Source organism: Mobula hypostoma, chromosome 22 (genome assembly GCF_963921235.1).
Source record: "Mobula hypostoma chromosome 22, sMobHyp1.1, whole genome shotgun sequence".
Classification (NCBI taxonomy): Eukaryota; Metazoa; Chordata; class Chondrichthyes; order Myliobatiformes; family Myliobatidae; genus Mobula; species Mobula hypostoma.
In genome coordinates, this window is record NC_086118.1 from 39,782,245 (window position 1) to 39,805,088 (window position 22,844).

Below are 22,844 nucleotides of genomic sequence, written 5' to 3' on the forward strand. Positions count from 1 at the left end.
GCCTTTCTAGTTATGCACAACTAGCAAGAAATTAAGCAGATAAATTAATCTGATTTTTTTTCACTTTTCCTGTAAAGAATAAAACTAAAACAATCACTTACGTGGACATAACTGGACAGAGTGCAAAAGATAACATTTTATCTTGAACTAACAAGTTAAATATGTTTTCCATTTGAAAAGCTATTGTTCTCACTGATTCTTGCAGATTCAAGAAAAAAAGATTGTAATCTAAATTTTCTGGGTAATCATTAATATATCCTTAATATTTAATTTGCTTAATCTTTGACACAAAGAATGTTGTTCTTTCTGAAATTAAAAAAACAGTTGGTCATAGGATTTCTTATCAGGCTTGAGGTAAAGAACAGCTGATTTGTTGTTAAGTAATCCTGCTTACCTGCAAATGTCATTTTGTTTTAAAGGAACCTATTGACAAGAAAATTAAAGATAAATTCTCTTGAAGGCAAATATTTCATTCCATTTGCCCTTTGTAAGAAATTAAATTAAGAGTTAATTTAGACTCAAAGGACAAATATATCACAATTGTCACAAATGTGTTCCCACAAAATCATTCAGTCTTCCCTAACCAGAAGCCCTAGATGAACTCAGAGATCTGCAGTCTGCTGAGGGACAGATTAGGTGGCATTCAGGTCTGGCAACCAAGTTAAATTCAAGAGATCTAGGTACAATCTTTGGAAAGCAACCAATGAGAAAAGTGGCAATTCCAGACCAAACTTGAATCACCGAAGGGTGCTCAACAACTATGGCAGGACTTGAATGGTATCACCTCGTACAAATTGAAACCAGGCAACATAGATGACAACAAGGCTTCGCTACCAGATGAGCTCAATGCCTTTTATGCTCACTTTGACCATCAAAATATGGAGGCACCTTCATGTACTCCCACAACCTCCAATAACCCTGCAATTTCAGGGTCTGAGACCAACGCGAGAGCGTCCCTCAGGAGGGTGAATCCATGGAAAGCATCCAGCTCAGACCAGGTACCTGGCTGAGTACTAAAGACCTGTGCTATTCAACTGGCTGGAGTGTTCACCAAAATCTTTAACCTCTCACTTCAGCAGTCTGAGGTACCCACCTGCTTCAATCATTCTGGTGCCAAAGAACATGGTAAACTGCCTCAATGCCTATCATCCAGTAACACTTCAAATGCTGTGATGAAGTGCTTTGAGAGGTTGGTGATGAATTATATTAATCCCTGCCTGAGAAGCAATTTGGATCCACTCCAGTTTACTTACAACAGGTCAACAGCAGATGCCATTTCATTGGCTCATTCCTGGAACATCTGGACAGTGAAGATACATACGTCAGGATTCTTTTTATTGACTATAGCTTGGCATTCAGTACCATCATCCCATCAAAACTAATCAATGCTTCAAGTCCTGGGCCTCTATATTTCCTTGTACAACTGGATCTCAATTTCCTCATTTGTAGACCCCTGAGTGTTTAGAATAGCAGTAACATCTCTCCCACAATCTCCCTCAGCACAGGTGCACCACAAGGCTGTGTGCTTTGCCCCCTCCTCTACTTGCTTTATACTTATGACTGTGAGGCTAAGCATAGCTCCAATGCCATAATTAAGTTTGCTGATGACACCACTGTTGTTGGCTGAATCAAAGATAGTGATGAATCAGCATACAGGAGGGAGATTGAAAATCTGAGTGAGTGGTGCCACACAACAACCTTACTCAGTGTCAGCTAAACCAAGGAGATGGTTATTGACTTCAGCAGGAGGAAACCGGAGGTCCATGAGCCAGTGCTCATCCAGGGATCATAGGTGGAAAGGATCATTAATTTTAAATTCCTCCAAGTTATCATTTCAGAAGATTGAAGAAAGCATGGCAGCACCTCTGAGTTCTTAGAACTTTGCAAAGATTCGGCATGACATCTAAAACTTTGCCAAACTTCTATAGATGTGAAATGGAGGGTATATTGACTGGTTGCATCACAGTCTGGTATAGAAATACCAGTGCCCTTGTACATAAAAGCCTATGAAAAGTAGTTGATATGGCTCAGTCCATCATGAGTAAAGCCCTCCTCACCATTGAGTACATCTACACGTAGCGCTGTCGCAGGAGAGCAGTATTCATCTAGGACACCCACCATACAGACCGTGCTGCTGCCATCAGGAAGGTGGTACAGCAGCTTCAGGATCTACACTACCTCCTTTTTGGAACAGTTATTACACTTCAACCATCAGGCTCTTGAACTAGAGAGGATAACGTCACTCGCCCCATCACTGAACTGTTCCCATAACCTATGGACTCACTTTCAAGGACTCTTCATCTCATGTTCTCAATAGTTATTGCTTATTTATTTCTTCTTATTATTATTATATCTTTTTTTTTTGCATTTGCACAGTTTGTTATTTTTTTATATTGATTGTTGTCCATCCTGTTGGGTGCATTGAGTTTATTGTGTTTCCTATAGTTACTGTCATTGCTTGCAAGAAAATGAACCGTTGGGTTGTATATGGTGACATATATGTACTTCGGTAATAAATTTACTTTGAACTTTGAATTTTATTTAATAGTACAAATTTCAGTCAATGAAGGCAATTCTTTGAACCCTTAAAAGAGCCAAGAATCAATCCTGTCACAGTTCTAAACTTCAGCAGGATTTGTGGATTTCCCTCAATTATCCTTCTGACAATTTTTGAATTACATATTATGCTATTTCCCCATTTAGCCTCCTTTGTTTGTGTGCATCTTGTAAGCCTTTTACAACTGATTAACTCCCAGATGTATTGGCGCGTGGCCAAGTGTTTAAGGTGTCGGTCTAGTGATCTGAAAGTCGTTAGTTCGAGCCTCAGCTGAGGCAAAGTGTTGTGTCCTTGAGCAAGGCACTTAACCTGTGACGACACCTGTGCCAAGCTGTATCAGCCCAAGTGCCCTCCCCTTGGACAACGTCGGTGGCGTGGAGAGGGGAGACTTGCAGCATGGGCAACTGCCGGTGTTTCATACAACCTTGCCCAGGCCTGCGCCCTGGAAACCTTCCAAGGCACAAATCCCTGGTCTCACGAGACCAACGGATGCCTATAAATCCCAGATTACATTCTCTCCTGTGCGTCTACTACTTCATCATTTTGCTCTCACGTTAGTTGCTTCTTAATATGAATGATTAAGTTATTTAAAATGAATCATGTGAAGTGATTTAATCAACATTAAATCCTATTTGATCATGTGAAATCAGCATTGACTTATACTTCTACAAGAAAACTATTTCAAATATTTCTTTGGAATTAGTATATAAACAAACACCCTTCTGATCTAACTAATGATATGTTACATTGAATTAAAGTTACAGTCACAACTACCCTTTTTTTCTGTTTCCTTAGAACATTAGTTCTTTACACCATCTAGTTTGGTGCAATTAACTATCTTTTTTATGAATGGCCTTCCTGTGCTGTTCCTCGTGTAGCTAGTGCAAGAGTCACTTTATGAAGCACTCCCTGGTACTGAGGCCACTCCTCCTTGACACAGTCAATGATGGTATTGATGGTATGGATTCGACTCTCTTGCTTCTGTAGTTCATTTTTCAGTGCTTCTTCAGATCTGCACTGTTTTATATACTTTCCCTCTTTCACTGCCTGAAGGTGCTTGAGACGGGTCTGTAAAGTCACTATCTTGTTGAGATTCTATATCACAAGAGAGAGAGAGAGTTTATGTACATGATTTTATTTAATTTTTTTATTATTTCTACTCATTAATTATTTTTAACAAAATGCTAAAGAACTACCTAGATCTTAAAGTGACAGAGTGCCATTTCTTTGTGAACCTCCCCCACATAGTGAGTTCCAGATTTCAACTTCAGAAGACTTTTGAAAGCAGATACAAAAGGGTGTTTCTCTCACAGAGGAGAAAATAAGAAGTCAAAACATGTTAAAATATTTCCATTCTCATGTACACCCAAGTTGATTTTTAATATAATTGAAAACACATTTCATTCAAATATTTATATATCATAACTATAATTTGATATGTCCTTTTCTACATTCATTGTATGATCATGTTCAATACATTGTCTCAGAATGTATCAATTACATTCTTATTTCCTCCTTAAACAACACAAGTGTTTTGAGAAACTATTACACAGGGCTTCCATCCTCAGTGTCCAGTGGCAACAGGATCTTAGATCCTGCTCCCTCCCGACAAAGCTTTTGCAGTGAAGTTACTTGTTTGAACTCTCATTCACTATCACCTCTCTTTATGCAGTTTGTACCATTTTCTGCCAAGTGCACAGTAATGCCATCAACTGTACCTTTTGCAGCATCAGGTAAGTAACCAAAATGTAAGATAAACATAGAGAGTACACTGCAGGAACAAGCCCTTCAACGCACAATGTTGTGCAGAACCAAATAAATTAGTAATCAAATGGCCAACTAAACTAACCCTCATGCCTACAAAATATCCATATCCCTCCATTTTTCTCACATTTGATTTCCCATCTGAACTTTTCTTAAAAGTCCTTAATGTATCTGCCTCTACCACCACTCCAGGCAGCAAATTCCAGGAACCACTCCCTGTGCAAAAAAAGCAAGCTTCTCACATCTCCTTCAAAACTAGACCTCCCTCCACCTTAAATGCACGCTCTCTGGCACTAGACATTTCAAATTTGGTAAAAAGATACTGTCTGCCTACTCTATTTATGCCTCCCTAAACTTATCAGATCGCCCCTGACCCTCTGCCGCTCCAAAGAAAATAACCCAAGTTTGTCCAACCTCTCATTATAGCACATGCCCACGAGGAAAGCAAACAATAAAAATTAAGTGAGGTCATTTATTTTCCATAAATTACAAAAGCATAATACACACATAATTCATTGTCTAATTTCATGAAACAGTGCAGTGCTGAGTCATGCAGACTCAAGTTTTACTTTTTGAATGTGCTGAGTCAATTTCTTATGCAAAAGGAATCTTAGCATGAAAGCAAAAATAGCTGTTATTTAAATGATCCATGTAGAACTGCATAGCAGTAAAAGTTGGGTCAGGACTAGATAAGACTCACCTACAATTACAGTCTCTTGATTTATCAAAATAGAAGCTTGTTAAATATTATCATATTAATTGAATAGTGCTAGTATTTGTAGAATGGTGCCAGAAAAAGGGGGAAAGCAACCTCCACTTGTAAGTTGCATTAATAGAGAATATAGGACCAACCAATATAGTTGGTTGGAAGAATATGTTTGTACCTAGTTCAACTTCCCAGTATAATAGTCTTCAACTGGAAATGAACACATTAAGATGTGCAAAACTGATCAATGAAAACGAACCACTCAAATTTCTCAGTAAATTAGACCAATAACTGGAACCAAAAACAGTAACAATAATGTTGCTCCAAAGAATACTGTTATTAGTTCTAATTGTTAATTCACAATCTAGTGCGCTCTGGATATATAGATGGACAACAGTATAACCTGTGATATCTCCAACAATAAATGAGATTGCCAAAGTTAAATATGGACATTGTCAGCTGTCCAAGTTACCATACATACTAGCAATTTTACTATTTCCTGAAGAATTCAGCGAACTTGACTCTCGAGAATGCAGATATGGTCATCGCTGGGGTTACTGTCTGGGGCACATCAAACTTCAGGCCAGGTTAAAGTGTCAAGGCCCGAGAGTTGAAAATGAATGGGTATTTAGCTCCACTTCTTAGCACCAATTAAAGAGCCAAGCTAGATTAAAGCAATGAGGCCTGAGAGTAGAAAATGAACTGATGTTCACCTTCATTACTCTACACCGATTAAAGTATTCAGCCAGATTATAATGTCGAGGACCTAGAGTGGAAATGAACTGGTGTTCTTGGTGGCAGCTAAGATCCCCCAACTATGCCCATCCCATCTACCTGCGTTTGACCCATCTTCCTGCCTTGTTGCTACTCCCAACGGGTGGAAGGTACAGGAGTTTTGGTCCTGTGTTGCCAGATTCAGGGGCAACCACTGGGCTCCTGGACCAGCTTCACTCGCCCCAGCCCTGAGTTGACTCTGCAGCCCACAGTCACTTTTGGGGACTCTGCAGTTGATGTTCTATGTACTATTCGTTTACTTTTTTATTATTTGCACGATTTGTTCCTTTTTCACACATTGGATGTTTGTCGGTCTTTGCTGCGTGTGGCTTTTTATGAATACTATTGCGTTTCTTTGTTTTGTGGGTGCCTGCAAGAAGATGAATCTCGGGGTTGTACATGGTTTACATACTTTAATAAAAAGTTTATTTTGAACTTTGAACTACCAGCATCCATGGATCATACATAATTTTGTTAACTTTCATGTGGTATGTGAATTGCTGGATGACTAGCAGTTCTTTATCCTTAGTTGCTCAGAGTGTTGCCGAGCTGTGTTCTCTTAAACTGCTGCAGTTCCTCCCATGAAGGTACCTATCATATCCTTAATATTCATAATATTATGGATCCAGTTAAGTGGTAAACTCCTGGATTTAACATCCATGATAATGAAGGACCAGTGATATATTTCCAAGTTAAGTTAGCACACGACTTGGAGCAGAAATTATATCTGATTCTTAGCAATAGATTCTAAGTGGTTTTGCAGGTACTGCTGGAGTAGCCTTGGCAAACAACTGAAGGTAGTTTTTAGATGATAAGCACTGCAGCCAGTGTATTTAGAGTACTGCAAATGAATATTAGAATGGTGAATGGACATTTTAGTCCCATGGTGTTGAGCTTCTTGAATGTTGTTGGAGTGACACTATTCCAAGTGCATGATCCCGTCAAACTCCATTGTTTTGATTTTGGCCTGCTGGAGTTGGCCTTTGCTGTTACATACTATCTTAGCTCATTCTACATGATGTTTAGGTCTTGCTGCACAGAAGCATTCACTGCCATACTTTCTGAATATTATTGAGTTATCAGCAGCAACCCCATTTCTGACATTATGATGCAAGTGATATCATCAATGAACAACTGGAGATGTTTTGACAATAGACAATATCCCAAAGAATTCTACAGAGATGATCTGTGATTTAAATCAGGGACTTCAAATGTAAGGAGGATAGAAAAATTGAGCATCTTTTTTTCAAAGATGAGTTATGAGTTACACAAAGACAAAACTTTACACCTTATTGGGTAAATAGCAATAATACAAAATAGAAAAGAATCCCTTTCTTTATTGATTTTGTCTGATGATCTTTCTTTTATTGCAAATGGGTATTCCTCTGCTTTGTTCCTTATAGACTTTTAATCTTACTGTCATTGCTCCAGTTTGTTTTCAATGTAAATCACCGAGATTTTATTGCAGTAAATGGATATCTTACGTTAAGGGAAATAGGATAGAGAAATGCAATTAAAGTTTCAATTGAATAGCAATTATTCTCTGCCATGAAATGGCATTAAACTAATGCTGTATGATTAGCTTAATTTAATTGCATATAATTATCACATAAAATCTTAGAAATTTCCAAATTAATTATATTTCATTTGAACGTGCCCATTTTCTTCAAATCAAATATGCTTAGTCTTATTTCTTACCATTCCTTTCTCTTCCTGTAGAGATTCTATACTTGCATCAAGTTGATCTACTCTAGATCTCACTTCTTGAATCTGACACTGTTTTTCTCCCAACTTCTCATAAACAGTTCGCTGTGATTTCTTCAACTCTTCAATAGTTCTATCAAGTTCTTCTATATGCTATGAAAGTATGTGGTCAGAAAGATATCAATAACATTAATTAATAATCTGCAGATCTACTGTTAAATTAAGGAAAGTCTAACTTATGCATTGCTTATTTAATATATTTAAAATATCAAGATAGAACGAGCAATTTGCTTTCCAACCAAAAACCATGAATTTCCGCGCTAAAGATCCACAGCCTATCAGTTCTAGCCATTACAGAAGCGCAGATCAGTTCAATGAGGATATGCTAAAATGTTTACTCCACCGAATTGTTTCTCCTCATCATCTTAGGCAGTCTCATGACAATGTCAGTATCATAGATTTAACCCACAGTGTGCAATTGAATGAATTATTAAATTAATTAAAATGGGCCCCTCAGTTTAAATATTCTTTATGGGCTATGGACTCAACCAGTCGAATAAGCAAAAAAGCCTTCACTGTGTACTGCAACTCAGCTGCTATGGGGTGCAAACAAAAGAACTCATATTATTTTATATGCAAACTAACATATTATTTCATCAAGAGAAATGATAGACAGTATTAATGTGTATCTGGTAGGAAATGCCAGCCATATGCTATAATATATTTTATTTTAACCATCAACTATAAATGCACTACAGAGAAATATGAATTGATTTATTAAAGATCAGAAATATTTGCTGTAGTTCTGGCTGATGACACCTCTTCAGAAATTAATTTACACAATGTGGGATTGGTATAATGAGATTTAAGGATTCAGCCAAATTGATATGTAACTCTCAACTAAGGCAATGAGATCCTGTTTCTATTATTACCTTCACAGGTGTGGTAGATTGTGGTGTAAGGGTTTTAAAAAAATAATTATCCAATTTTGTAAAATCTTCCAGTTTCAGCAATCAATCTAAAACGTTAGCACTTAATCCCAAACATGTTCCAGAACGATTGCTTACTTGCAGACGAATATTAATTGCAGGTACCTTCTGTGGATAACACTGTAACATAACTTAAAGAGGAATTAAGTAGAAATATTAAACATCAGCTAAAAAGTAGTTTGTATTTTTTCAATACTTTTTAAAAACTATCTCCATGAAACTTCGGCTAATTAGGGCAGATGCTTAATTGGACCAAAATGTATTGGTGCTGATGTGCCCAATTAATTGGAATCTACTGTACTTTAATACGGAAGTATGTAAGCAGAAAAAAAAACTAGGACCAGATTTGATTGTTTCACCTTAAGAATAGGTACCAGAGTAGGCACAGTCCGAGTGAATTGCTCTAATGTTATAATTTCAAAGAATTATGATTTTGTAATTGCATATTTTTAGATGTCATGATGATCCTTTCAAATTTATAATATTACAATCCATAATGAATACGGGGCATTGAGCAATAATTTTAAAAAATCACAATGTTAAACACAATAGCAACAGAATGATAGTACTTTTAATTTGTCTGGAAAAGCATTTTGGACTAGGTTAGCGGTGGGAAAGAAGAAAATTAAGGTAGAAGAGTGAGGAACAGAAAAGGTAGAACGGGTAGTACTCCTGCTAATCAATGTTGAGCAGACAGTGAAAGAACTGAGCCTCTGGCTCTCAGTCAAGTTGCTAAATTCAGTTTTTGTGCTTCTGTGAGCTTCACACTTCACTTTATCGCTCTCTTCCCCAGCACAAATCTTTCTACCTTCCTCCATAACTTATCACCCTCCGTTGTTCTCTCTGTTTTCCCTCATCCCTAACACCCCTCCCCACTCATACACACATCCCCTTACAGTTACTCGCTTTTTCCTTCCCTCTTATCTGCCTGCCTGTCTCTTGCCCATTCCCTGTTCCTCTACCACTCAACAGGAGTGGACAATCCAGCTGTCGAGTTTGGCACCAGTCTTTGGGGCAGGGGCTGGCTGTGTGATCTGTTAATCTTTTCTCTATAAATTATCTGACAGCCCTAACTATTACCTTTTAGACCCTTCTGCTAAAAGTCTGTATTTAAAATGCAGTGTTTCAAGCTTTCACAAAAGTTTGTAAAAGAAAATTTGATAGTTTTGACCAGATCTTGAAAGGAAGGGAAGAAATTACTGCGAGCTAATCACTATGAATCCAAATGCCAGGCTACATTAGCAAGAAACGTGTGTGTGAACTGGTGAGGTCATTTAGAGTCATAGAACACTTCACAAAAAAACAGGCCTTTGGCCCACCTGGTCTATGCCAACCTGTTTTTCTGCCTAGTCCCATCTGCCTGCACCCAGATCACAGCCTTCCATACCCTCTATCCATGTACCTTATGTACCCAAATTCTCTTAAATGTTGCAATTAGATCTAGATCCACCACTTCCTCTGACAGCTTATTCTGCATTCTCACCACCTTCAAAGTGAAGTTTCCCTCAGGTTTCCATTAAATATTTCACCTACACCTATGACGTCTAGTTCTACTCTCACCCAAACTCAGGAAAATTCCTGCATGCATTTATTCTATAAATACACCCCTCAATTTTGCACGCCTCTATAAGATCTCCCCTCATTCTCCTACGTTGCTAGGCATAAAGTTTTAAACTTTCCCAGAAACTCAGGGCCTCAAGTCCCAGCAACATCCTTGTAAATTTTCTCTGCACTTTTTCAAGCTTACTGATATCTTTTCCTGTAGGTTGGTGACCAGAACTGTATGTAACGTTCCAAATTTGGCCTCACCAATGTTTTACACAACTTCAACATAATATCTCAATTCCTTTACTCAGTGCTCTGATTTATGAAGACCAATTTGTCAAAAGCTCTATTTATGACTCTATATACCTGTAATGCCACTTCCAAGGAACTATGAGTTTGTATTCCCAGATCCCTTTATTCTACCACACGCCTCCGTGTCTTACCATTCACTGTACAAGTCCTACCCTGGTTTGTCCTCCAAAAGTACACACCTCACATCTGTCTACATTAAATTCCATCTGCCATTTTTGCCCATTTTTCCAGCTGGTCCAGATTACGCTGCAAGCTTTGACTGCCTTCCTCACTGTCTACTTCACCCCCAATCTTGGTGTAGGCTGCAAGTTTGCTGATCCGTTAATATAGATGACAAACAACAAACCACCCAGCACTGAACCCTTACCGCACCACACTAGTCACAAGCCTCCACTCAGAGATACAACCATCCACTACTAAGCCAATGCTGAATCAAATTGGCTACATTATCTTGAATGCCAAGTGATTTAACCTTTTGCACCAGCCAACCACATGGGACTTCATCAAAGGCCTTGCTAAAGTCCATGGAGACAATGTCCACTGCCTTTCCTTCAATAACCTTCCTCATTGCCTCCTCAAACTCTCCACCATGCACAAAACCATATTAACCATCCTTATTAGGCCCTGCCCTTCAAAATACATATATATCCTGTCTCGAAGAATATCTTCTGATAACTTAACCATGACTAAGATCAGATTCACCAGCCTGTAATTTCTTGACTTACTCTTAGAGCCTTTCACAATCGAACAACATTTGCTCTCCTCAAGTCTTCTAACACTCCAACCATGGCTAAGAATGTTTAAATACCTCTGCCAAGACACCTGCAATATTTACACTAGCCTTCTGCAAGGTCCAAGGGGACACCTTGTCATTTCCTGGGGATTTGCCTCAAGATAGCAAGCACCTCCTTTTCTGTAATCCAGATCCAGTCCATGATCCCAGATCCAGTCCATGATCTCACTACTCCTTTGCCTCAGTTCTACAGACTCTATGTCTGTCTCCCAAGTAAATACAGATGCAAAAAAAAAATTATGATCTCTCTTCTCTCTTTCGGTTCCATGAACGGATGACCATGCTGACCTACAAGAGAACCAATTTTGTCCCTTACTATCCTTTTGCTCTTAATATAATATAGAAGCCCTTTTGATTCTTTTGATCTTAGCTGCCACAACAACCTCATGCCCTCTTTCCACCCTCCTAATTTCTGCCGTTAGTGTACACTTTATCCTCCGCAAGCGCCTCATTTGATCCTAACTGCCCGATATTTGCCTACTCCTTCTTCATAAAACAAGGTTCTCTAAACTTGTTAGTCTTGCCTTTATTTCTAACAAAAAACTCTAACAAAATTCTGTATTTTCAATATTTCACTGATGAAGGCATCAGTGAGACTTAGAAACATCCAAAGCATCAGGATTACAATGGATGAAATAATTTGAGCTGAGCTGGAAGAAAATAAGTAATACTTAATATTTAACTACATGGATTCATAGAAGTATTCAATCTTGTTTATGTTACCTTTTGCACATCTGCAATGTTCTTGCATAGATCCTGTATTTTGTTACGATAATCATTCCTAGTTGTGTACTTCTTGTCCAATTTTGCCTGTGCTTCACCACGTGTCAAAATGGTATCCCTGCGTAAAACAGCAGCCTCCATGTCACGAATCATTTGCTCTTGCTGTTTCATAAGCTGACTGTAACGTATCTTTGAATCAAGAATACAATTATTTTGAGCCATACTTCAATACCAGAACTGTTCACCAAAAGAATATCAATTTCAAGACGGCTAATGAGTAGTAAATGAAAAGTCTGCTAATTTCCATGATCAAAGAATGGGGTATATAAGTTACTAACACACACCAAATGCTGGAGGAACTCAGCAGGCCAGACAGTATCTATGGAAAAGAGTAAATAGTTGATGTTTCGGGTCAAGACATCAGGACAGCTCGAAATGTCAACTGTTTACTCTTTTCCATAGATGCTGCCTAGCCTGCTGATTTCCTCCAGCATTTTGTGTGTGTTGCTTGGATTTCCAGCATCTGCAGATTTTCTCTTGTTTGGGGTATATAAGTAAGTTATACATGAATTTACTATTCAATAAATTAAGAAATAAAATTGTAACAGTACTATTTTAAAAATAATTGCCATCAGGGATTATTTCACAATTACTTCTATACTTTCTGAAATAAAAGTTTCAGTATTTATGTATGTAATCAATGGACATAACAATGCAACTTGTAAGAAAGGATACTGTGAATATCACATAGATAATGGAATATTTTAGTTATGATATGTGTATGATCTTCCTTGGCATTGCTAATTCATGGATACAAGTGGTAAGAAATTGGGGTCATTAGTGCCCATATTTTGGCACATATATTTTCAAAGGTCCAAAATAATATCCCCAGCATATACACCCACTTGTGGTGTGAGTACTGTCGGGTGTCATATGAAAATGTATGCTTGAAAGCAGAAATGCATGTAAAGAAGACTGATCATTGTTACATTGAAGCCCAAAGCGCAATCTTTTACGTTTTTGAACCTCATGAAGCTGAACACAGAGTAGGGATCTTTCACTAGCAAATTTAAAGGTATTATCTACAATTTGAATAACTGATTCCTGCTGTTTTTATAGTTTGTCTGTTGGTACAACTCTACAAGTGTTTGTTGCTTTTTATAATTGTTTTACGCTGCAAAAGTGAATGAAGTAACAGGGGCTGAAAAACTTTCTTTTCTGACTTTTAGATTTCTACAGGGACCAGTTGTATTAATCCTCGATACAGGTATATTACCAGACATTACTACGTTATCCGACATGTTATCGCAATAAAGAGCAAATTTGCTTTTGCACTTTGCTTTTGGATTGCCAAAAGTTAATTGTTAAGTCAGTGTTGTGTGTCATACTTGCAGAGGAACTCACTTCCATTCTATGTATTTCTGTTTTCATGGCTCGTATCTCACCCTGTCCAACCTCTGAGTCAACAGCTGATTTTGCTTCTTTTACCAGTTGTATTTTCTTCTCCCACAGCATAATCTGACGTCTGTGAAAGCAAATGTATGAAAATATTTTAGAAAATATAAAGAGTTTCATATCAATTGAGGAAATAAATGGTTACAAAAATATAGAAACCAGAATGATTGCTATGCATTATGCAAAAAGGTTCATTATCAGGATCTTCGTTTAAAAATAAAAGTACGAATTTTGTCTTGTTTATTTATCCTGTTCAACATATCAGTTTGAAGATGGTTTTTCACTTCCAGAACTACTATGCAAAAGTTACTCTTACTAAAACTCTACATGGACAGACCTATTGGTTATAGGTAGATGGTGAGATTAAGGCTCAGTCAATTTTCCCTTTTTTCTTCCCCTCATCTTTCCGGACTTTCAGCTATATCCCTCATGACTTGTCTGGCCACTTTGGGAGTGGTATAAGCCACTCTCACAGAAGCCCCTACCCAGAGTACAGTCTATGCCGTCACTACCACCAGTTGTTGTTACAAATGGTATTCAATGGAGATGAAAGGTGGTAGGTGGAATTCAGCAGAGGATTTGCTTAACCGTGTTTGACTGGAAGCCATGTAATTACAGGTTTCCCCCGCCATCCGAAGGTAGAGCATTCCTATGAAACGGCTCGTAAGCCGGAATGTCATAAAGTGAAGAAGCAATTACCATTTACTTATATGGGAAAAATTTGTGAGCGTTCGCAGACCCAAAAAAAACCTACCAAATCATGCTAAATAACACATAAAACCTAAAATAACAGTAACATATAGTAAAAACAGGAATGATATGATAAATACACAGCCTATATAAAGTAGAAATACTTTTCTACAATCATTGCCGCACGGTTCTCCGTAGCGAAAATCTCACGCAAAGGCTCTCGGCAGAAACACTCTCCGGTAATCTTTAAGCTATGAAGCCGCCAAGTCATACCAAATAACACATAAAAATACACAGCCTGTATAAAGTAGAAATAATGTATGTACAGTGTAGTATCACTTACCGGAATTGGGAAGACAGCGCTGAGCACACTGATGATGGTGTGTTAGGCTGAGTCATCGGAGGTTGGGGTGGTGCAGTGGACCCCAACCTCCAGGCCACCAACCGATACCAATCAGCAAGGAATGCAGGGGTGAAGCGGTAGCTGGGACGCACCCAGCACATCTTTAAGAAAAAAGCCAAAGTAAACAAGCTAATTAATTAGGTGTTCCCTGCCCGGCCCAGATCAGAGGCGACCCAATCGGCAATCGCCTCTGATCTGGGCTGATATTTACGTGCCAGGCGGCACCTAATTAATTAGCTTGTTTATTTCGGCTTTTTTTTCTTAAGGATGTGCTGGGTGCGTCCTGGCTACTGCTGCATTCTTCACGGCAATGTATCGGTCCACAGCCCTGGGGTTGGGGTGGTGAGACACTGGGGTGTCATCTCATCATCGTCTGTTTCCATCAGGGCAGGCAGGTCACCTTCTTCTAATGTCTGCCTGCCTCGATATTGAAGGTCAAGGTTCGTCGTCTGCTATGGCTGATGTGGAAGGCTTGAAAAACGACAGTATGCTTGACTGCTCAGCCTTGCCCATTTTTCTATCATACAGTTCTTTGTAAGCACTCAAGCCATCTTGCAAATATGCCCTAAACCTACGTACCCTTTCAAAATTAAAGTCATACTTTTCTGCAATCATTGCAGCGAAAATCTCATGCAGTTGCTTCACGTTCAGTTCCTGGATGACTTAATTTTCAGTCCGTTCGCTACTGTATTCGGTTTCGATTGTTATCCTTTCCTCTTCCAATTGCATCAGCTCTTCATCTATCAGTTCTTGGTCAAGGGATGCCAAAACTTCTTCAACATCATCTTCGTCAACTTCCACAAGCCAAACTCACTTTGTCCTTACTTCGTTCACCACGATCGAAACGATTAATTATGTCTAGTTTTACGCTAAGTGTAACACCTTTACAGGCTCTTTTAGGCTTTCCGATACCTTAGAACTCATCTTGCTAACGGCTGCTCACAGGCACGTGTTTAAACAATGCCGGCTAGAATACAGTTTCGTGGGAGGAGCTTAGCTGCTTGGGGCGTGAGCTGCCTTTTTTCGTAACAGTGAAAACACCTTCTGTTAGCGAAAACAGGTAACTAATGTAGGTCTTTCATAACAGCGAGGTCTCATAAAGCGAACGTTCGAAAAGCAGGGGACAACTGTACATGAAATTCAGAATCAATGCTGATAGCATTCAGGATCAGCTGAGTTTGCACCGCGGAAATTAGGGAAACCACCTGTAAAGTATGACAATGTCAGATGTTGCTCAACTAATCTAAGGGTCAGATTTCTCATCTTAGGTTGGTTCCAACTGGTCATGGAGAAAGCTCAGAGTTAAGAGTTAAGTAGGTTTGACAACCTCACTGTTCAAAGTCAGCACTTTTTTTCTAAAAAAGAGAAATCCAGATTATTTGATTACATTCTCCCAGAGGCACCTAAGCTCATGTCTCCAGATCATGAGTATGAGTCTCTGGTATATTAGCCTAGTTTCATAAATAGTACGCTGTTATTCCCTTAAAGTCTGCTTCAGAAAACTGAAAGATCAGAACCAGATCTTTATATACTTCAGATCAGATTCAGTAAGATCAAACAAATCCTGAAGTGGTTAATTATTTATTCATTGCCACCTTCAACATATTTTTGAAAACAAGGTATTAATTGGACACTTGATTCAACAATGTATATGGAATTTGCAAGAATAATTTTAGTTTATGCTGTCCTTTCATCTTCATTTACTTCAGTTGATATATATAATTCTGACGGGATTTGCAGTACAATTAATTCAAAGTTAATTCTAACAAAATAATACAACTGTATTAATATCAATTCTAAGTAAACTTTTAATTTAGGGCTTTCAGACTTAACTGTTGCAATATTAATCTGACTTCTCAAATAAAAAAAAATGCAATTAGCAGCAAAAATCAAAGGACACCATGGATGAAATACTCAGAGGGTACACAGTCGAAAATAAGTACAGAAGAAATACAAACAAGAAATAGAACATTTAATTCTTTGTGGCTACTCTATTGTTTAATAAGATCACACTGATATTTTACCTCAATTCCACTACTGCTATACCAACCCTTGTGTTTACACTGCAAAAGTTTTTCTTTTCCCATTGGTAGGATCAACAAGAAACTAGAAATACCGATGGACCTTGAGCTTGCAATTTCCTGTCACTTTAATTTTCCTCTCAACTTCTACTCTGACTTTCTGTCAGTGGTCTCCTGCAATAAAGCCCATTGTAGGTTTGAAGTGCAGTACTTCATCTTTGATATACTGCACCTTGAGAACTCAAGTTGAATCCAACAATTTCAAACAATTCATTTTTCTGATTTGCATCAGCCACAGCCATTCTTAATTCAGTTATCCAACTGTAATATTAGCTCAGTTCCTTACTCTTCACAAGTACTGCCTGATCTGCAGAGAATTCTCCTTTTGGTTCAATTTCTGACCCACATTTCATAGATTTAAAATGTCCCTATGTTTTTCCTGTCTCTAATGGGATCACTTTGATAATTCTTGCTTCACTTTTTCAGTAATATTTTGTTTGATCCCTCCATACCTTCCCTTTATAATTTCAAACTAGCTTTTCTCAATGTCCCAGTTGTGATGAAGGGTCTTCAGCCTGAAACATCAACGCTGTTTCTCTTTCCACAGATGCTGTCTGACTTCCTGGTGTTTGCAGCAGCTTTTTTTTATCATTTCAAATTACAGCATCTACATTTTTTTTTTTGATTTTCACATGCACAGGGTTTGGGGTAGGGGAAATGGATCTCCATCCCAATGACTTTAATTGGCATGCATGAGTAATATGCTTTTTCAATTCCTGCAACATTGACATAGCACAATTGAATTTATAGATATCTAACAAATAAAGCACACTACATTGTAATGTTTCCTCCCTGAGTCCTCAGTAGCTTTTTGTTTGGTTTACCACACCATTTACTTCAATACTAATCTTCAGCACAATGGAACTGCTCTTGACAATGACCATTACATTTGTGCAGACAGGATCACGTCCAGGGACTTTTCCTCTCATTCCCATTCTGTTTTTCTCTTAAATCTCCAGTCTAAATCTGTTCCTATTTCTCATCCAGCTGTTGACTGTCAGCAACATCATCTGCAATAATGGTATCAGTTCTTATATAAGGCTGGAAACATACAGCAAGCACCTGAAGAAAGAGCAGCAGTTAACATTGTATGTTGAAGACCCTTTGTCAGAATTGGAAAGAAGGAAAATAACTTAGTACTTAGCACCAGGGAGAATTGGGGAGGAGGAAAAGTTAGGACAAAGAGGGTGAAGACACAGTTGTGATGAGCTGTAAATAAAGTAATCTGTCCAATGGTTTAATAGGTCAGTTAGGGGAGAAAGAACATGATCCTTTGTTCATAAAAGTTATGAAACGAAAGCTGTAGAGAGTGAGAACGTAGACAAAGGAATGTGCAGCAGGTCAGGCCATGCCAAAGGAGAGAGAATAACTGAGAGAATATCACAGATGAATGATCTGGCACATACTTACACCTACAGAGAAAGTGAGTTTCTTTAGGTTATTGAATTATGTATTGAGTTCAGAAGGTTCAATGTGACAAGACAGGAGATTGCATACTGTTACTCAGACTTATTGGGTCTTAACAATGCAGAAGACCTCATGAAAGAAAAGTCAGAATAGGAGTGTGATGGAGACTTAGGTAGCAAGCAACAAGAAGTTCAGAGTCACCCTTGTGAACTGAATGCAGGTCCTCTGCAAAGTATTGACTAACCTGCATTTTGTTTCCCCAATGTAGAAATCATATTGTGAAGCACAATGCAGTACACTAGACTGGAAGATGTACAAGTGACTCAGCATGATCTGCAGTTTCAAGCTGTTTTCTTAGTTTCAGATTTCCTGTGACTGCTTTTTTGTTATGATTTTCCTTGCTGACTTTGCTGTCTCAAAACCATCTTTCTTTTCCCCTTAGACTACTTCTTTAATATCCACTCCTAAGTGAACCACACAATTCTGCATTAGAAAAATTGAAGGCATTCTCTTCAGACTCCATCACAAATTCCCTTCCCATGCTACTGATACCTTGCTTGGTTACCTCCTTGGGCTATTCCAAATTATTCAGAAAGCTGGAATCATACGTGAACTCTGAGCTAATCTTCTAACTCCACACAAAGGCTACCTACTTCTATCTGTGTTATCTCAGCCATCTCCATCATGCCTTTGCCCAACTGTTGCTGAAATTTTTTTTTTGAACAGACTTAACTATTCTAGTTGTTGCTTCAACTGTGCAGCATCCACAAATATGTTTTGTTAAAGAAACTCCATTGCTTATAACTTAACTCTTGCTTTGACTGGCAATACTGGTGTTGCTAACCTATATTTACTCAAGAGCTACCAGCATTTCAATTTTATATTCTTACATCTCCAGAGTTTGCCTCTGTAACTTTCTGCAGCCTATCAAAAAATAAAAACTTGCTTGCCTGCAACTACAGACTTTGAACCACTCTCTTCGCATATACCTACCTACTAATAGCCAACTAGATGGTTCAAGAATTGGAACTCTCTCCCAGAAATATTCAATCTTTCTAACTCCTTTAAGATTCTCCTTAACTGATTAGAAAATCCCAATCTTTTTCCTTTACCTTGCTGTCAATTTTCATCTACGTTCTCATAAAGCATCATGGGAAGTCACATTTAAGCCACTTAAGATTAGTATTATTGAAGCACCTATTGCAAATCCAGAATCTCAGTCACACACACTTATAATTACTCACTCTGCTTCCACAAGACTGTTAAGATGTCTCTCTTTCTCCTCTTTCAGTTGGTCCAGATACTGTTGTTTTGCAATAGATTGTCGCTCTGCATCCTAAGATATAATAAATTATATTTAGCTTGAGGTTTAAAGTTAACGTTTATCCTATATTGTGTACCATTGTGTGCATTGAGATTTAAAAAGCTAACCACTTAAGGGCCTGTACTGTGCTGTAGGTTTTCTATGTTTCGAAAAAGGCAGAATACACGTTTGAATGAAACTATTCGGTTTCAACCATCACATACAGTATTTAATTAGTACTACAACAAAATAGACACACATAATTTTTAAACAAATAGCATGTTGATGAACCTTCTATGAAAGCATAATGATAAAGGCAACTTCAGAGTAAATAATCTTAATCAACTTAAATAGAAAATAATAATTACTGTTTGCTTCGCAAGTGTGTATAAAAATAACTCTAAACTTGCTTCTTATGCTTTCTTAATACATCACTAATGGGAAATCAAAACTACTTTAATCAAGTGGAGAACATTTAAAAGCCTCATTATAAAAAGAATAATCAAATTAACAATCATTAAGTCCATTTGACAAATGAAATCTGTCAGACGAAATATACGTGTTCAATATTTTAGAAAGATCGATTACAGCCGGTTATTGGGGTCATCTTGTTAACTTACAACAGTGTTAACAAGTTGAACCTCTTTCACGAAGTTAACAAACTGAAATTTTACAGAAGCTTCATCAGAATAAAGGTGACAGATGAAATGATTCAAAGGAACATTTGGCATTATCATAAAAATTTTTGGAAATGAGCAAAGCAAATACCAAATGATTCCTCAAATCATCATGCATTGTAACTAGGCACTTCACACATTCATTATGTAATGTGAGACAATAAAAAACAGAAAAAAATTGCCTAATACTAGGAAACAAGTTGAAATAGATTCTGCAATCTTTTCTTGCAACCAATATCAATCTAAGGCTTCTTTAAAGTGGCAGAGAGAGACTACACATAATGCACTATCTCACATTTACTGCTCTCAAAATAAAAACAACTATGTATCATCTAGTCTATTCCTGCTTTTGGACTGCTTAACTTTTACCTCAGTCTGTAAAACTGTACTAATTTATCAATGTGCATGCAGTTCAGCTCATTGATTATTTTATGGATTTCTATCATTTCAACTTTACTCTGATTTAAAATAAATGGATTAGCTTTCACAGACTTTCTGAAAACAGTAAATCACTCTTTAAGTCCTTCTTTACCACCTGCTGAGGTCTTCTATAATGATAGACAGATCTGGATCTGTTAACTTTTTTTTTAAATCTTCAGTTACGTATTTTCCTTTGACTAACCTTGAGTGATTTTATAAATTCATTTTCCATGAGTACATTATTGTGCTCAAGTGAATCCTTAGCAGAGTTGTTCTTTATTAAAAGTGTGTTAAGCTTCAGCATGTCATTAGACAGGATCTTCATGTGACGTTCAATGTCCTTCTTTACATTTAGTCCCTGTTGTATCATATCTAGGTGGCAAAAAGATGGATGCAAGATTTTATTAGGTCAGGTAATATTGACAAAGTAGATACAAATTTACACTCACAACACGCTGGAGGAACTCAGCAGGTTGGGCAGCATCTGTGACGAAGGGTTCCGGCCTGAAACGTTGACTGATCGTTTCCACGGATGCTGCCCAACCTGCTAAGTTCCTCCAGCGTGTTGTGAGTGTTGCTTTGACCCCAGCATCTGCACAGTATTTTGTGTTTAGATACAAATTTGTTGTGAAACAGGACAGTGTGTTGTTAAGTGTGGTTGAAAAGGATCAATAAAGACGGTGCACTTGATCTATATATATCAGATGGAGTGTGACAAATTTTATTCACAACTAACAATTACCAACAGTTTCCCAATAAATCTGGAATATTAATAAGCATTTTTTGGGAAGCTTCCGTTACAGCATACAGACTTAGCTTGTAGAATTACTCATATGCACAACATAATATTCCTCTCCAATTTGTCTTTCATCTTCTGAAAGCAATTATTCATGCATTAGTTGACAAGGAGAAGACCGCTGTGTGCCATTTTAGAGAGATGTGCATAAGTAAGAATACAGCAACAGATTAAAACCTGAGCTGGTAACTAACAGTGTCTTTCCTTTACAGCTTGGAATTACACCTTACACTTTTGAATATGAATGGGGGGTAAACTGTAGGCCGCATCATGCCATTACAGGTGTTATCTGCTGCCAGGTCATGATTAATAGCCAAGCTGCTGAAGTGGACTGCAAGTAATTGACAATAAATATTAAAGTATTTGTTTTCATCACTTTTACAGGAGGGCAGTCTGCTGAATTCTCTGGTAAGCACGGGGAAAGCAAAAGATATGATGAATAAAATTAATTTTTCCAAACTGTACATTTACATAGTAAATTACATCCACTCTAAAGAAGGAATATACAAAGAAAATTTGAATGCAGAACATCCAAGTTCATGTATAGACTGATTACTCAGATTGTCCTCAGCTTACTTTCAGTGCGGATCTTCTTTTGTTCAAGTACTGTGACTTGTTTCTTCTGCAGTTCCACATTGGCTGTTTGCTGCTCCCTTTCTTGGGTCAGCATGACCAGTTCATGCTGTTGTCGGAGCCAAAATTGTTGCAGTGATGATATTTCTTTGTTATGTTCCTCAATATTTTTCGTCAAGGTTCTGATTTTAAGCTCCTGAGGGCTCAGTTCATGTCCCTGAAGTGTAAAGGTAAACATACAGTGAATTGAAGTGTTCAGTTCTCTCCTCCTTGTGCTAATTTGAAATTATATATGGGCCAACTTGACAGAAAAAATTGACCTTGAATGCAAAACATAATCATGCTTATGCAACATGGCCACACTATTTCCAAACTATTTTCTAACAACCAAGACAGGCTTCACCTTGTTTTTTTTTTAAAGCAGAAAATCAGAATTAAACTTACATCAAATTAACCTTTAAAAAATTCAAAATCCTCAATAACATTCTCTAATTATTTTCTGTTTGAAGATATTGGACTAATGGCACTTCTAGGTATGATACCCAAGGATCAGCAATTTAGTTGAATTAGCTTTGTCAAAGTTCAAATTTTATGAAATACATATAGCTTCAGTTCAAAGATTTTCCTGAATTATTTTAAGATAAATAGAAATATGACTAAGATAAGGTTAATAATAGCCAGGTTACAAAGACTGGAAGGGTTGAAGATTATCTTTGCCCCCACTAGTTACTGCACAGATTTGGGTATGAACTCATCAGCATCCTTCATTTTCAATATTTTTTCCTTTTCACGAACAATTATATGGCAAAACAAGTGTATTTTAGATATTACAATGATTTATTTTCAAAGACTAAAAATTATTTATAAAAGCTGAAAGCAAAATATTGCAGATGCTGGAAACATGAAAGAAATATAAAATACTCAGAAGGCAAGACAGCATCTGCATGGCACAATCAAGACTAACGAGGGAGCTTTGTCAAGCACCATCATTCAAAATTTGAGCTGCAATTTAAATTATCCATTCCATATCCACTTTAGCATTTCAGTCCTCATCACTGTTCCCTCAAAGTTCAACATAAACTCAAGGAAAAACCAGAACACAATTTGATTGGGCATAGTACAACCTACTGGACTCAGCACTGAGTTCAGCAATTTAAACTTATCACTCCCAG

General features: G+C 37.6%; 1 protein-coding gene across 1 annotated transcript in view; it reads right to left on the bottom strand.

The window, feature by feature from the left end:
• Positions 1 to 548: 548 nt before the first annotated feature.
• The window catches only part of ccdc40 (coiled-coil domain 40 molecular ruler complex subunit), an 85,643-nt gene continuing 63,347 nt past the window's right edge, over positions 549 to 22,844 (bottom strand). Inside the window, exons 14-20 of the mRNA XM_063030801.1 lie at positions 21,676 to 21,889; positions 20,506 to 20,675; positions 19,148 to 19,239; positions 13,272 to 13,392; positions 11,868 to 12,056; positions 7,500 to 7,658; positions 549 to 3,652 (exon numbers count right to left, since the gene is read on the bottom strand). Coding sequence (XP_062886871.1) covers positions 3,401 to 3,652; positions 7,500 to 7,658; positions 11,868 to 12,056; positions 13,272 to 13,392; positions 19,148 to 19,239; positions 20,506 to 20,675; positions 21,676 to 21,889 — 1,197 coding nt within the window. The 3' untranslated portion in view covers positions 549 to 3,400. The remainder of the gene's footprint in view (positions 3,653 to 7,499; positions 7,659 to 11,867; positions 12,057 to 13,271; positions 13,393 to 19,147; positions 19,240 to 20,505; positions 20,676 to 21,675; positions 21,890 to 22,844) is intronic.